Here is a 15576-nt window from a genome sequence, read left to right as displayed (position 1 = left end):
TGTGCCACCTTATTCCATAACAGAGCTACTGTAAACACTAATTAGTAAATAGAGAAATGCTTCATTCATCAACTCTTTTCTCCATCCCACCACAAGGAGTCACTCCCAACTTGTGCTGCAGCCTTTCTAAAAGGTGAACCAAAGTGTGAGAGGGCAAACTGAGGCCAACGTGATAAAGATTAACTTCTAGTCAGGCTGGTGATAAGAAAAACACCCAATAATTGCCTGAATATTATTCCACATTTCATAAACCTGTGTCGTCTGAGCCGGCAATGCAAGAAAATACATATTTTTTATTTTATTTTTACTCTAGATTGGTGGATAACTATTAAACCTGAAATGGAAGAGGTGTTCTATTAAATGTTCACTGCTCATATAATTAACAAGGAGCTGTCTTTAAAGGAGCTGTTGTAGAAGAACACTGTAACTCAACGCTCCTCCTCCTCCAGGAGCTCCACGTTCTGCACGTCAAACCCAGGCTGACGGCGGCCAATCACAGAAGGACAACAATCTTACTGTCATCACCTTTAGAGAGGAGGTGAAACGCAGAGATCAGAGAGAAGAGTCCATCTAACTTATCAGTTCTAGATGTGTGGAAGAGAGGAAGCAGAGAAGAAATGGACAACCAAAGAAAACATCTATCCCATTCCATTGAAGAGATTCTGAGGAAGCCTACGTGCATCAGAAAACAAGTTCAGAGGGTCTGCACCGTCATTCAGGAGAACACCAGAGTGCTGAACCAGGATTCATGGGCAGGTACGGCCAGGTCCAGAAGTATGCGCTTGTAGTGTTGACTTTTTGCTTTAATTAAGAAAATGGAGTGACTGCGCAAGAGGACACCAGTGAGGGAAGCCACCAAGACTCCTGTGACAACTCTGAAAGAGTTAGTCTTCTGTGGCTGTGATGGGTAATACTGGGGATTGTGCCGGTTTTAACTGTTGCATCAACAGTTTAACAATTTTAATACAATAAATGAGATCAAATCTAGGCTGGAAGCTCCCATGTACCTTAACCTGTAACTGTCAAATCTTCTTTTGCAGAAAATCCTTCTCATTGGCACCACAAAACTGTATAACTGCTGATGCAACTAACAGAAATTGCACAATGCACAGTTTCTCCAATCACAGAAGCCTATGACTCCCTCAGAGTTATTTGGGTGTCTTGGTGGCTTTCCTCACTAGTCTCATTCTTGCAGAGTCACTTGTTTTTTTTTGTTTGTTTGTTTTTTAGCTGTAGCTGAAATTTCATGTCTTCCGTTTTTGAAAATCCTTTTCTGTTAAACTCCACCATGAAGCTAAATTTGTTAAACCCTGTTGAACTGAAGTTAAAACTCAAGCCAACACTATGAACACATCTTAACTGAAATTACAAAAAGTGTATGGTCAATGTGGCACGGGAGAGGAAGTCTGGGGTCCCCTGCTAGAGCTGTTGACCCTGCGACCCAATCTCAGATAAGTGGTTGAAGATGAGATGAGATGTATCTCTGTGTTGTTACAGCTGGAGATTTGCTAAATAGGAGAAAACTGTTTGATCTGTGCTGAAATTTTCTGTCTACAGAGACGTCTCAAAGTAGCTCACCAGAAGAGTCTTCGAACACAACCACAGATGCTAAAAGTGGGTATCTTCCTGACAGACACAACTGCCACAACTGCCTATTGTCCAGTTTTGAGCATTAACCCTTCACCGGATCCAGAATAGAAATATCAGCTATGATAGAAGGAAGAGAGACAATAGTGGAGCAGATAAATATGACCTTTGGCCAGATGACCTTTGGTGATACAAGCATCAGATTTGGCATGAATGTTCTACATAAATCAGTGTTTGAGAAAAAAGTGATGGCCACTTGAAAATCCAATATGGCGGCCAGGTAGGGGTCAATTAAGAATAGCAAACTGTTAATGTGAAAAACATTAACGGACCAATTAGCTTCCACTAAATTTAGTTCTGCTAACTTTAACTTAGCTAACAATTAAAAAAAAATGTTTATAAACCATAAAAGTCATACGTTTGTTCCTGTTGGAGCTCATGCATTAATACAACAAGTGAAACTGAGACGTCATATCAGAAGATGGTGGAGCAGAAAGCCACGCCAGAGCAAATACATTCATTAGATGATTAAAATTATTCTGGAATAAATAGTACATTGAATGAACAACTACTTTTTAATTTAATTTGTCCATTATTTACGTACATCATCATCATCATCTGATCTTGGCATGCTAAACTTTTTTGAGAACATCCATGTTTACACTATGGGTTTCCGCGGACATTACATCGAGCGCCCTCTGGTGGCCATTTTTGTCAGATGAAAACATTACCGAGCTCAATACAAATACATGTAATTTGGTCACTTTTCAAAGGGGTCAGACTCGTCAATAAAGTCAATTTAATGCACAATGGTTCATTTTTTGGTGTATAAATCTCATCTTTCCAGGCAGTGTGAGCTGTCAGCTGGCTGTTAGAAGCAAGTTAGAGACAAAACAAAACCAGCTGATTTCAATACACAATCAATGCAGCCCGAGCTTGTTTTCATCGGACAGCCAGTCGCGGAGGTACGAATTCTCACCTACGGATTGGCCACTTTGCCAGAAGTGACTGCATCCGCAACCCATAGCATTAAAATTTCAGTGCTTTAGGTCTGTTTTTTCAGAGAGAGAAGGCGCGCGAGAGAGATTCATACCATATAGGCACTTGGACATTCTTTCAAAGTTGTTTAAATGGCCTTCTGCTTGCAATCAGAAGAAAGGGCACCAAAAATGCAACAAAATGACAGCTCATTTGTCAAAATCGGATAAATAACACCAGAGATATTGAGATTTGAAGGGGTCATTTTCGTGCCCTATTTTCTAAGCTTATTTACATTACAATAGAGGAACAAATTGTGTCAAATAATAGGAATTTCTGGCTGAAAGGAAAGGTAGATTATATCTCATTATATCTCATTGACACTTAATAGGTGTTCTGTGTCTTATGACCTGAGGGGAGTAGCAATGCACTGACCGTGCCTAGCTTGCCAACAACCAAGAAGAAGAAGAATCAGATACGTCATAGTTCCGCTCAACCAATCAGAAAGCAGTAACCATAAACCAGTGAGCCAGCCTGCCCAAAATATGCTCAACAAAATAAATCCCCAATCAATCCTTCATAATGAAGCAAAACTGAAATAAAATCCTCACGAAAATAACATTTTAAGATATCGATAAACTTATCTGAAGCATTTATCGGCTGAAAAATGTGCAGATGTTCATGTATAGAACAATTATTTTCCGGGCATAGCGAGTAGACGACAACATATTTTCAGTGGGAGGTCGCTACCATGGCTACCGGCGGGGATCCAAAATATTAGTGCGGAGGCACAGATTCATATGATACTTCGCTAAAATGATGTTTATTACATAAACTAGACCAAGCAAAGGTATTTAATCACCAAGGAAGTCACGCAGGTGGTGAATTTAACATGGGAACTCCACGTTCGATTTGGAAATCAGGCACATTTCAGAAATCTGAATGGATTTTTACCAGACAAAGTGCGTAAGAATTCGCAGGTCTCCTACATCAAAATAGCGGCATTTCCGGTAGAATTCATGCAGAACCAGCCTCTCCAATCCGCATTTTGCGAACGATACAAACCGCGAGCTTGAAAATTTGATGACGTCATCACGCGAGGCTAAGTTGCTGGCTGACGCGGCTGATGTCCAAGTGCCTATACCATAGTAAAAGCTAGTAGCTAGTGGTTATTGTTAGCTTCAGCTAGCTGTTTGACCAATTTTTCGGTTTTGTGTCGTCACATTAAATTTTTCAGTCATGGATTATTGAAGCTAACTTTTAGGTTAGCTGTGGAGTTATGACAAGAAAATTTTCTTTAGGCTGTTTTCCTCAACTTGAAGTTTGACCTTCCGTATCTTAAAGTGTCCAGAAAAGGAATATCAATATAAAATAGTTGATGTTTGGATTTTTTTCACCTCAGAGGAACTGAGATATGCAAATGCACAAGTGCATATTTTGCAGTATTAAGGTAAAAACTCAAAAGTGCATTGTCATGCTAACGCTCCAAACTGCCAAGTGCTTTTGGTTCTGTGTTGATATGTTCCACAGTTTTTGAGATATGATGGAAAAAGAGACAAATCACTGATGGTTTCTCCTTAGTGATCGAGAATAGATCATCATCGTTTGTTTACAGGTGCACATCTGAGGAAAAAAAGACAAACGAGGATCACGTTCACACCATTCCAGGTGAACAAGCTGGAGAAGGTTTTCCAACGGATGCAGTATCCCAACATCGAGACCAGAGACCAGTTAGTGTCCAGCCTCCACCTCACCAAGGGCCGAATTCAGGTAACACCCATAGGGTTAGAGTTTGTCCTATAAAATAGTTTGTTCAGGAACTGTTACCACACATATTTTTGTTGGTTTGGTTTAAGCAAAGGTCAGGTCTAGGAGCATGTGCTGGTGCTTTATCCACCACATCAATGAACCACCTTAGGTCCCGGTCTCTTTGTTCAAAGGCTGTTTATCTTTTAGATAAACTGCTAAATTCTGATTCGCACCAATCAATCAATCAATCAATCAATTTTTTTTATATAGCACCAAATCACAACAAACAGTTGCCCCAAGGCGCTTTATATTGTAAGGCAAGGCCATACAATAATTATGTAAAACCCCAACGGTCAAAACGACCCCCTGTGAGCAAGCACTTGGCTACAGTGGGAAGGAAAAACTCCCTTTTAACAGGAAGAAACCTCCAGCAGAACCAGGCTCAGGGAGGGCACCATAGCAAAACCTCATGATCTTTTTCATGAAAAGCAAAAAAAATTTGCTTTTATCAAATTGTGTGCCCTCGAACAGTAACCGCACACAATCATAATCTTTGGAAGTGATTTGCTGATGTTTCATTTTTCCTGGTAACAGGAGTCACTGAGTATAAAAATTGGATAAATACAACTTTAGAAAATATCAGTGGTTTGTAAGGGTGGTTTTTTTGGTTGTTTTTTTGGTCATTGGATAGCCACTTATACAGTAAGCAGCAATCCAAACTGGAGGACACTCTCATACATACCTCTGCCAATATGGGGCACTGTTGCACCAAATAACAATACTAATACAGTGATCCTGTATCTGCAAATGATTCTAAATAGAATTGCATCCATGTTCCTGGACCAAATGGCTACCTCTCAATGAGTGGCGAACATCTGAGTTTATATGGATGAAATTGTGTTTCTGTTTTTTTGTTTGTTTGAATCAGATTTGGTTCCAGAACCGCAGAGCTAAATGGAGGAAAGCTGAAACACTTAAAGATTTAGAACGGATGACCAGCAAATATGTACAATCAGCCAATCATCATCATCTTTACTATGAGGTAATGCCTATTTAAATTCACCTGACAATCATTGTATGATATTCAGGTTCAGGAGTATTTCGACACTGACAGTTTTTGCAGTTTTGGCTGTGAATGCCAAAGCAACTGTTACAACAATGAAGATGTGCTTGTTGTTTAGAATTTCACCTTAAATTCAAAGGGTTTACCAAAGGTATTTATGAATTATGAACATTTTATACACAGTCCCTCCATTCTCAGAGCCCATAAGTAATCGGTCAACCTACTATAAATATAAGTGTCAGAAAGACTACTGGGGTTTGTTTCAATAATGCAAGAAATAACAGATGGTCCTTCGAGCCAGACTGATAGTCACCTTAAGGACATCTCAAAGCTGGAACATTGTGATATCGTTATGTCAGTGCAACCAAGAGCTCAGCGAAAGAGACAGCCACCTGTCTCTTCAGAGATTATGAAGTTGGATACCAACCTAATCCATCCACTCTGACTCATCACCCAACCAGAGTAGCAGAGGCAGAGGTCCCAAGCGTCTGTGTTACTACAGTGAAACACTCACCTTTGGAGTGGTCATATACATCATCTTCCCGATGCAGTAAACCTATAACTCAGGCTAGTGAATGCTCTACATCAGTACGCTCCACTATTGCAGGACTAACTAACCTTCAGACCACAATGCTGGATGAAAGAGTAAAACGTATGGAGCTGGCAGAGATGCAACAGCAGATTAAGGAGGACAGCCTAGTAGATGAACACTGCCAACTGTTAGATGCAAAGGCAAGGGAAGCCCTGAATAAGAAAGAAGAGCTTTTCATAGAACATGAGAGACAGAGAGGTCAATTTGAAGAGGAGGCTCACATAGCACATCAGATTACAGAATCGGTTATTAAGTATTGATGCAACGTCATCTCAAAGAGAAAAAAAATGGAATTGAAGAGAGCTTCCCTCATTAACACTTTCTTGAAACAACACAACGTAGAACTCATTCTATCTAGACATGTCAGTGACTGTGAGTATGACCCAGAGCTGCAGATTCACAGCAACAGTGTAATCCCACAACGTGATTAAACAACACCACCCATCAGCCATGAAGCAGACCAATACCCACAGCACTCTACTGCCCATGGACTGCAACATGACCCACAAAAGTCTGCAAATACACATCAACCCCCTTTAATAAAACCAGCTGAGAGTCCACAAACCCAGGTCATGTGTGCTGCATTAGATCCAATACCCAGACCCGTTCTGGTGTCTCAGACAAGACAGGCACCCCCTGTCAGGGCTACTCCCCCCATTGACTCAGATAATGGTCCTCAACCAAGTGTAAGTCATCCCACTACCAAATACCATATTTATGCCTGTGCTGTTGCATGCTGACATGTTTCACAGACTGCTTGGGGAATTTCCTGCCCTCACGCAGCTGACCTTTTCATCTTTCGACACCAAACATGGAGTAGAGCACCATATTGCCACCACGGGCCTGCTGGTGTACTCCCGGGTGAGGTGTCTTGCCCCAGCCAAGCTCGTCGTTGCCAAAACTGACTTTGACAACATGGAACGCCTCAGCCTGCATCGGCTGATCATCAACCCAGCTAAGTGTAAGTTTGGTTTCACTACTATGGACTTCTTGGGACATCGAGTCACCAAAGACGGGGCTGTGCCACTCCCATCTAAGGTGGACACGGTCTTAACCATTCCATGGCTGATCACGGTACAGGCTGTGCAGGAGTTTTTGTGAATAGTGAACTTTTGTCACCGTTTCATTCCCAAAGCCACCTTGGTTATGCGTTCCCTGTATGAGGCCCTGAAGGGGAAAGTGCCCAAGCACCTGGTGGATTTGTCCACTGAGAGAGACACAGCATTCATGTATGCCAAAGCTGCCTTAGCTGCTGCAACAATGCTGGCACATCCATCGCCTGAGGCCCCCATAGCCATCACCATGGATGCATCAGATTATGCTGTGGGTGCTGTGCACGAGCAGTGGGTGAACGGTGCCGGGCAACCACTTGCTATCTTTAGTCGGCAGTTATGCCCAGTGAGCGCAAGTATAGCACTTTCGACCAAGAGCTGCTTGCTCTTCACATCACCATTCGACACTTCCGCACACTGCGGGAGGGCCAGTGGTTTACAGCTTTCGCCGATCACAAACCGCTGACTTTTGCCATGGCTAAAGTGTCTGAACCCTGGTCCGCCTGCCAACAGTGAGAGCTCTCTTATATCTCAGAGTTCACCATAGAGCATGTTGCGGGCAAGAAGAACTTCGTCGCGGACTGCCTCTCTGGAGCTTTTGCAGCCACTGTCCACGTCGGGCTGGACTACACCCTCAGGGCGGCAAATCAGACCACCAACCCAGGTCTGTGGCCACTGCACTGTACCTATCAGACATCCCTTTTGGTGAGGGCTGTACCAGGCTGCTCTGTGACGTCTCCACAGGACAGCCACAGCCTATCGCCCCCACCACATGGAATCAAAGTGTTTTTGAGGCTGTGCACTGCCTGTGGCGAGTGTCAGTGCTCCAAGATCCACTGCCACTCCAAAGCTCCGCTAACTCACTTCCCTATACCCGAGGGGAGATTTGATCACGTTAATATGGACCTTGTGGGCCCCCTACCCTCCTCCCTGGGTTTCACACACCTCCTTACAATGATGGATAAGACCACCCGGTGGCTGGAGGCTCTTCCATTGATGGCTGCAACAATGGCTGAGATGGCCCGGGCGTTCATCGGCACCTGAGTCGGCTGATTTGGCACTCCATCTGACCTCTCTCCTGACACGGGCTCGCTGTTTATGTCCGAGCTCTTGAATGCAATTGCAGACAGCCTGGGTGTGAAGCTCCACCAGACTACAGCATATCACCCCCCAGGCTAATGGACTGTGTGAGCTCTTTCGTCGCTCTGAGGGCCTCTCTGCAAGCCACCTTAACAGATGGCGGTTGCGTGGACAGACTCCCGTGGATTATGCTGGGCCTATAAACTGCCCCTAAAAAGGACTTCTAGTCCTCATCGGCGGAGTTGGTTTATGGCCAACCCCTGCAGGTCCCAGGACATTTCATTCCGGACATCACCACCCCCAGGTCGGATGCCCACCAACAGAGTGAGCTTCAGGACAAGGTTAGGCTTTTCGCATTTGTGCCTACTTTACAGCACGGCCTTCTGTCTTCTTACACTTCCTCACGCCTGCAGTCAGTGGAATACATCTTTATTCACCATGATGCTCACAGGGGACTGCTGCAGCCTCCTGATGATGGCCCCTTTAGCGTATTGAAGACGGGGAGACAACAATTTGGTGGTCGACATGGGCGGTAAAGCCAAGCACATTTCAGTGGACCAGCTCAAGCCAGCCACCAGGATGTGGACACACCCATGGAGCTTGCTCATCCTCCTCCATGGGAGTGCCCTCCTACTCGTCCTGTTCATCGATAAAGATAGGATCAAGCCTTTGCTGTATTAGATGATGGGTCTGAATGGACTATCATCCCTCCTTCAGCAGTTCAACATCTTCAGCTAGATGAGCAGCCAGAGACACTTTGATTGTGAACTGTTCGGCATGATGTGATCCATCTACAGGGGCCCTCACTCTCCTTTGAGATCTCACCAGCACATTATCTTGAAGTAAGGTATAAAATCCATCATGCATTCACTTGGGATGGACTGGACCTTTCAGAAAACAGCTACCCAGTCAAGACATTTGTGAGCACATACGCACACTTGCACAGATTACCACTTTCAGCAGTAGATGAATGTGGGTTACAGACTGTTCACAAACTGACAAACAAATAAACAGGGGTGAAAACATAACCTGGCGGAGGCATTGGTGGAGGTAAATATGGAGCTGAAAGAAAACATCTTCATTGGTGGAGGATAAAGGTTCTGTGTAGTAAGTAGTAATTCTCGTGGTAATTCAGTTGTACCCGCATTAATTAAATGTCCACCAGGTGGAGATATTGCTCCATGTCAAGAACATTGAATACATGCTGCTGTGGGACATGGTGACTGCCAGTGTGTTGCTTATAAAAGCAGATATATATACAGAGAGAGATATATGTTAAAGGTGAAATGCTTGAAGTGACTGCTTCCATGGGAAACAGTGAAACGATGGTCAGTAACGTGAGGTTTTGTGTATCATAGGATGAAGTGATGAGTCCTCTGTCAACTTTAAACTGTCAACGCTGCGAACCGTATCACGAAGCCGCAGCTGCAGGTAGCGTGCTGGCAGCCGTACCACTTACCTTGCCGCTTCACAGTCACGACGACCACTGTGCTGACCGAAACACCTTTTCCAAACCACAGGACTCCGGGTTTTGACTATCGGACAACAGAAAGATAACACAAGACTGTGATGTTATCCAGATTACTCTGGTATAAAAATCGGACAACTTTCTGGGGATGAATGCAAACTTCTGTCTGGTGTTCAGCTCCTCATAAACAGTGTCAGCAACATAAAATAGAACTAACAAGTTATCAGCTCAACATTTACCATTAAAGCTGAATTTAATTTAAAATCAGATCAGCTTCATGAATTTCTTGTTGGTAAAGAACATGTTTTTGTTGTTTTACTGGACAACCGAACACAATACTTTGTTTCCTTGTCAGAGATAAGATACAGAGCTGTCATAAACTATTCCGGTTGACTTTCAAACAATCTCTTATCTTAATTTGGGTTTGTAAGTCGAGTTCATTTGCAGGTCAGCTGGGTAAGTTTGAGACATTTTTCAGTGAAGCTGCTGAGGCATGTTTTGTGATTTTTATTGTATTTAATTGTAATTTAAAGTAAAAAATGAAAAAAAAATCAAACATGAAAATTCATGTCTTTAACTTTCTTTTTTGGGCATATCAAGCTAATGAGGAACTGTAAAATCACAATTCCATTCATTCATTCATTTTCTGCAACTTATGATTCAGGTTGCAGTGGCAGCAGACCAAGCAGCTCACACCACACTTCCCTAACTTCAGCTAAGTCCTCTAACTCATCCTAAGTTATCCCGAGAGTTGGAGGACTTGGCCGAGGATAGGGAAGTGTGGAATGAGCTGCAAATGCTGTGTCACAAATGTCTGCATAAAACACGATGCTTGTGTCAGTGTTATTCTGTGAAAACTGCTTAAAAATGCTTTCATCTCTGTTTTCTGAGAAGTCGGCCATTATCTGTCAAATAATTAGCAATTATAAGCCAGATAACGCAGGATGCCCTTACTATCAATAAAACTAACCTGACTTTGCAATAAGTGATTATGTTTAACAAGGCCCTGTGAAGGGATGAACTTTTCACCCCGGTCATATCTCATTTTACTACCTCTGTTGGCTGCAATATAAAATCTACTTCTGAATAAAAGTACAGCGTAAAGACGACAGTCAGAGGTGTTTAGTGGACAACATCAAGAAAAATACTCCAGCACAGTTGTGTGACTATTTTTATTTGCACACACTCCCTGCAGAGATTGAAACACTTGGAGGGTTTTTAAATATAGAGACCATGTAATTATAATCATTACCAATTCAGCACTTGCCCCTTTGATTAGCAGAAAGAATGATATGATTAATGGAGTCAGTCAGTGGGTCTGGAAACAAGAGTTGCCTCAAGGCGCTTCACACAAGTAAGGTCTAACCTTACTAACCCCCAGAGCAACAGTGGTAAGGAAAAACTCCCTCTGAGGAAGAAACCTCAAGCAGACCAGACCCAAAGGGGTGACCCTCTGCTTGGGCCATGCTACAGACACAAATTACAGAACAATTCACAGAACAATTCACAAAACGAATACACAGGAAATGCTATTGGTGCACAGGACAGGAGGGTCGCCAGCACAAATATAACTCCCACCTAAAACAGAGAGAAAAAACAGAATCAGGCATCAGAAACACAAGAAATACTGTAAAATCTGCCAGCATTAATCTACAAGAAAAACAGGAAATACTAAGGTGATCACCGGCCACTAGCCCTAAGCTTCACTAAAAGACCTAGAATTTAGGTAAAGCTGAGGCCGCGGCACACTCAGTTTCCTAATAAGATGAATTAAAAGAGTAAAAAGCGTAAAACAAAACTGTCCTGCACCCTGAGAACGCAAAGCCCGGGCCGGTACGTAAGGTTTAATTAGGTCAGCTAGGTAGGGAGGTACCAGTCCATGAACAATTTTATAGACTAGTCGCAGAACCTTAAAATCTGATCTCACTGGGACAGGAATCCAGTGAAGGGATGCCAAAATGGGTGTAATGTGGTCGAACTTTCTGCTTTGTGTCAAAAGTCTGGCTGCAGCATTTTGAACCAATTGGAGAGTCCTAATACTAGACTGTGGTAAACCAGAAAATAGAACATTGCAGTAGTCCAATCTAGAAGAAATAAACGCATGGATCAGGGTCTCAGCATCAGCCATAAACAGGATGGGACAAATCTTCGCCATATTTCGAAGGTGGAAGAAAGCAGTCCTCGTAATATCTCTAATGTGGAGGTCAAAGGACAATGTAGGATCAAAAATTACCCCAAGGTTCCTCACTTTGTTTGTGTGATGTATGACACACAAGCCTAGGCTTAGCGTTAACTTGTCAAATTGATGTCGATGTCTCAATGGACCAAGAACCATCGTTTCAGTCTTATCAGAGTTTAAAAGTACGAAGTTTCTAGACATCCAACTTCTCACTGATGCAAGGCAATCTTCTAAGGATTTTATGTGAATGAGATTACCAGCAATTATCGGCATGTATAACTGAGTATCATCAGCATAGCAGTGAAAGGTAATCCAAAAATGCCGCAATATGTGCCCAAGGGGTGCGAGAAAAGCAGGGGGCCTAAGGCAGACCCTTGTGGAGCCCCAAATTTCATGTCACTAAAGTCAGAGGTAGTGTTACTGTACAAAACACAGTGAGAACAACTGGTCAAGTATGACGTCAGCCATGCAAGGGCACTCCCAGTAATCCCAAAATGATTTTCCAGCCTATCAAGTAGAATATGATGATCCACTGTATCAAATGCAGCACTGAGATCTAACAGCACCAGAACCGTAGTGGTGTCTGAATCCATTGTAAGCACCACAGCAGATCCATATTGGATATTGTTCAGTTGGACTATAGGTTTGGATACCTATCCTGAAACAACTCCGTTACATCAAGGGGGGGGGCGGCATACATGGTCTTGAACTAGGGGCCTTCTATTTTGGAAGTCAGCCCACTAACCACTTGGCCACACTATAAACTTTGGTTGTAGACTTTTTAAGTAAACTTAAGTCAAATGCTTTAATGTAACGAAAACCTTTATGGCAGTTCATTGCATCAATTACACAGAGGAGAGCTTACTTAAAACAACTTGATTAACGTTTACTTTGCATTAGGCTCAGTACCGCCACCTTCTGCTTGGAAGTATGGATCAAAGAAACCATTTGCTCAAATTCATAAACGTTTTAATGCAAAGTTCCTCTGCTCCAGTCATCCTATATAATTTATTCATATTTTGTGTTTTTGGATCATATTTAGTGTCCTTTGTGACTGCATATGCAATAGTCTTAGCACATAATTTAGTACATGATTTCTATTAGGCCTGTCTCTCTGCACACACATTATATTGGTGTTATTGATTTCAGAGACAAACATTTAGACAATAGAAATAAAGTATAAAAATGATACATTTCTAATAAAACAGTGCAGATTAATCAAAACCTATGTTTGATAAACTCATAAGGGCAAAAGGTCACAGTAACTTAAAATATTAAAGTTAGTAGAATTGCCCCCCCCCCCCTCCCAAAAAAAATGAAGTTGAATGAATGAACTGACAGCATCAAGAAGACAAAAATAAGATATCCAAAGCACAAATGAAACTTCATGTCAGGACTGGGTGCATGCATTAGTGCTGCAGGTTATCACTGACACTACACCACAGAACCATGTTGGGTCATGGATGACAAGCACCCAGGTAGACAACCAGTTCATCTCTACTTCTGAAAAGGAACATCTGCCGCAGCCAGGAGAAACATGAGCATCGATGCTTGTCCTTCACTGACCACTGGGGTCGTCAACACGGAGGTGTGTGCTGGATCATGTCCACAGAAATGGCCAAAAAGTTGATTCTGACATTCTCTCACAATGCAAAGAAATTAAAAAGTCCCTGAATATCCCTTGGAGTCCAAAAGCATTATGTTGGTGACATATCATGCATAGTCTATGGTACAATTCCATTTTGCGTGTGTCCAGTTCATTTTTGCTGTTTTTATACAGCACAGGGCGCCAACGGTTGGAATTTATCCTCTTAATTAACCAAGGGAATGTTTTGGGTGGAGCTTAAAATAAGTCAATCACAATGACTTCCATCATCCCCTTTAAGAGCTGAAGTGTGTAAAAGAGTCTGACACAACGCAAGCGAAGATTTCTGGTGAGTTCACAGCTCAAAGTCAAGCATCAGAGCACACTAGTGGCCACCACTATGGTGTAATGAAAATTTGCATTGATAATGAAATAATATCAAGAATCTCATCTATGTGTTTTTTGGGTGTGTGGATAGATGAGAAACTGTCTCGGAGAGAACATATTGATCATCTTTGTAAAAAAATAACCAAGTCAATAGGAATCGTAACAAAAATACCTCTGTTTTTTAAAAAGCAGTTCTTAAATATTTTCCATATGAATATTTTCTTGATCTGTACGTTTGTTTTCAGAGCTCTGTATGATATTAAGTGGCCTTCCTCCATTAAATATTATTTTGTGCATAACCATCAAATTCATAATTATCCGACCAGGCAGGCTGCACATTTGCATTTACCTTTGCATAGAGCGACTCGTTATCAGCATCACATTAGATATCATGGCGTTAAATCTTGGAATGATAATGTACATCGTGTAAATCCATCTATCACCTTATATACATACAGTAGTGTTCAGAATAATAGTAGTGCTATGTGACTAAAAAGATTAATCCAGGTTTTGAGTATATTTCTTATTGTTACATGGGAAACAAGGTACCAGTAGATTCAGTAGATTCTCACAAATCCAACAAGACCAAGCATTCATGATATGCACACTCTTAAGGCTATGAAATTGGGCTATTAGTAAAAAAAAGTAGAAAAGGGGGTGTTCACAATAATAGTAGCATCTGCTGTTGATGCTACAAACTCAAAACTATTATGTTCAAACTGCTTTTTTTTTTTTAGCAATCCTGTGACTCACTAAACTAGTATTTAGTTGTATATAACCACAGTTTTTCATGATTTCTTCACATCTGTGAGGCATTAATTTTGTTGGTTTGGAACCAAGATTTTGCTCATTTACTAGTGCGCTTGGGGTCATTGTCTTGTTGAAACACCCATTTCAAGGGCATGTCTTCTTCAGGATAAGGCAACATGACCTCTTCAAGTATTTTGACATATCCAAACTGATCCTGATACCTGGTATGCGATATATAGGCCCAACACCATAGTAGGAGAAACATGCCCATATCATGATGCTTGCACCACCATGCTTCACTGTCTTCACTGTGAACTGGGGCTTGAATTCAGAGTTTGGGGGTCGTCTCACAAACTGTCTGCGGCCCTTGGACACAAAAAGAACAATTTTACTCTCATCAGTCCACAAAATATTCCTCAATTTCTCTTTAGGCCAGTTGATGTGTTCTTTGGCAAATTGTAACCTCTTCTGCACGTCTTTTATTTAACAGAGGAACTTTGCGGGGGATTCTTGCAACTAAATTAGCTTTACACAGGCGTCTTCTAACTGACACAGCACTTACAGGTAACTCCAGACTGTCTTTCATCATCCTGGAGCTTATCAGTGGGTGAGCCTTTGCCATTCTGGTTATTCTATCCATTTTGATGGTTGTTTTCCGTTTTCTTCCACACGTCTCTGGTTTTTTGTCCATTTTAAAGCATTGGAGATCATTGTAGATGAACAGCGTATAATTTTTTGCACCTGCGTATGTTTTCCCCTCTCCAATCAACTTTTAAATCAAACTACGCTGTTCTTCTGAACAATGTCTTGAATGTCTCATTTTCCTCAGGCTTTCAAAGAGAAAAGCATGTTCAACAGGTGCTGGCTTCATCCTTAAATAGGGGACACCTGATTCACACCTGTTTGTTCCACAAAACTGATGAACTCACTGACCGAATGCCACACTACTATTATTGTGAACACCCCCTTTTATACTTTTTTTTTTACTAATAGCCCAATTTCATAGCCTTAAGAGTGTGCATATCATGAATGCTGGGTCTTGTTGGATTTGTGAGAATCTACTGAATCTACTGGTACCTTGTTTCCCTTGTAACAATAAGAAATAT

General features: G+C 42.0%; 1 protein-coding gene across 1 annotated transcript; it reads left to right on the top strand.

Annotated features, from left to right (window-relative positions):
- Positions 1-511: 511 nt before the first annotated feature.
- On the top strand, positions 512-9760 carry LOC117515154 (intestine-specific homeobox-like). Its single transcript, XM_034175634.1, has 5 exons — positions 512-756; positions 1558-1614; positions 4181-4335; positions 5243-5356; positions 9460-9760. The coding sequence occupies exons 1-5, from the start codon at positions 618-620 to the stop codon at positions 9634-9636; spliced, it is 642 nt and encodes a 213-aa protein (XP_034031525.1). The 5' UTR covers positions 512-617; the 3' UTR covers positions 9637-9760.
- The last annotated feature ends 5816 nt before the right edge of the window (positions 9761-15576 follow it).

Source organism: Thalassophryne amazonica, chromosome 8 (assembly GCF_902500255.1).
Source record: "Thalassophryne amazonica chromosome 8, fThaAma1.1, whole genome shotgun sequence".
Classification (NCBI taxonomy): domain Eukaryota; kingdom Metazoa; phylum Chordata; class Actinopteri; order Batrachoidiformes; family Batrachoididae; genus Thalassophryne; species Thalassophryne amazonica.
This window is presented reverse-complemented; position numbering and strand designations above follow the sequence as displayed.

Bases quoted from the DNA above. Each gene is read 5' to 3' on its own strand.
- LOC117515154 (XM_034175634.1), top strand. From the start codon at position 618: ATGGACAACCAAAGAAAACATCTATCCCATTCCATTGAAGAGATTCTG. The intron at 757-1,557 runs GTACGGCCAGGT...TTCTGTCTACAG, and splicing joins GAACCAGGATTCATGGGCAG to AGACGTCTCAAAGTAGCTCA. The intron at 4,336-5,242 runs GTAACACCCATA...TGTTTGAATCAG, and splicing joins TCACCAAGGGCCGAATTCAG to ATTTGGTTCCAGAACCGCAG.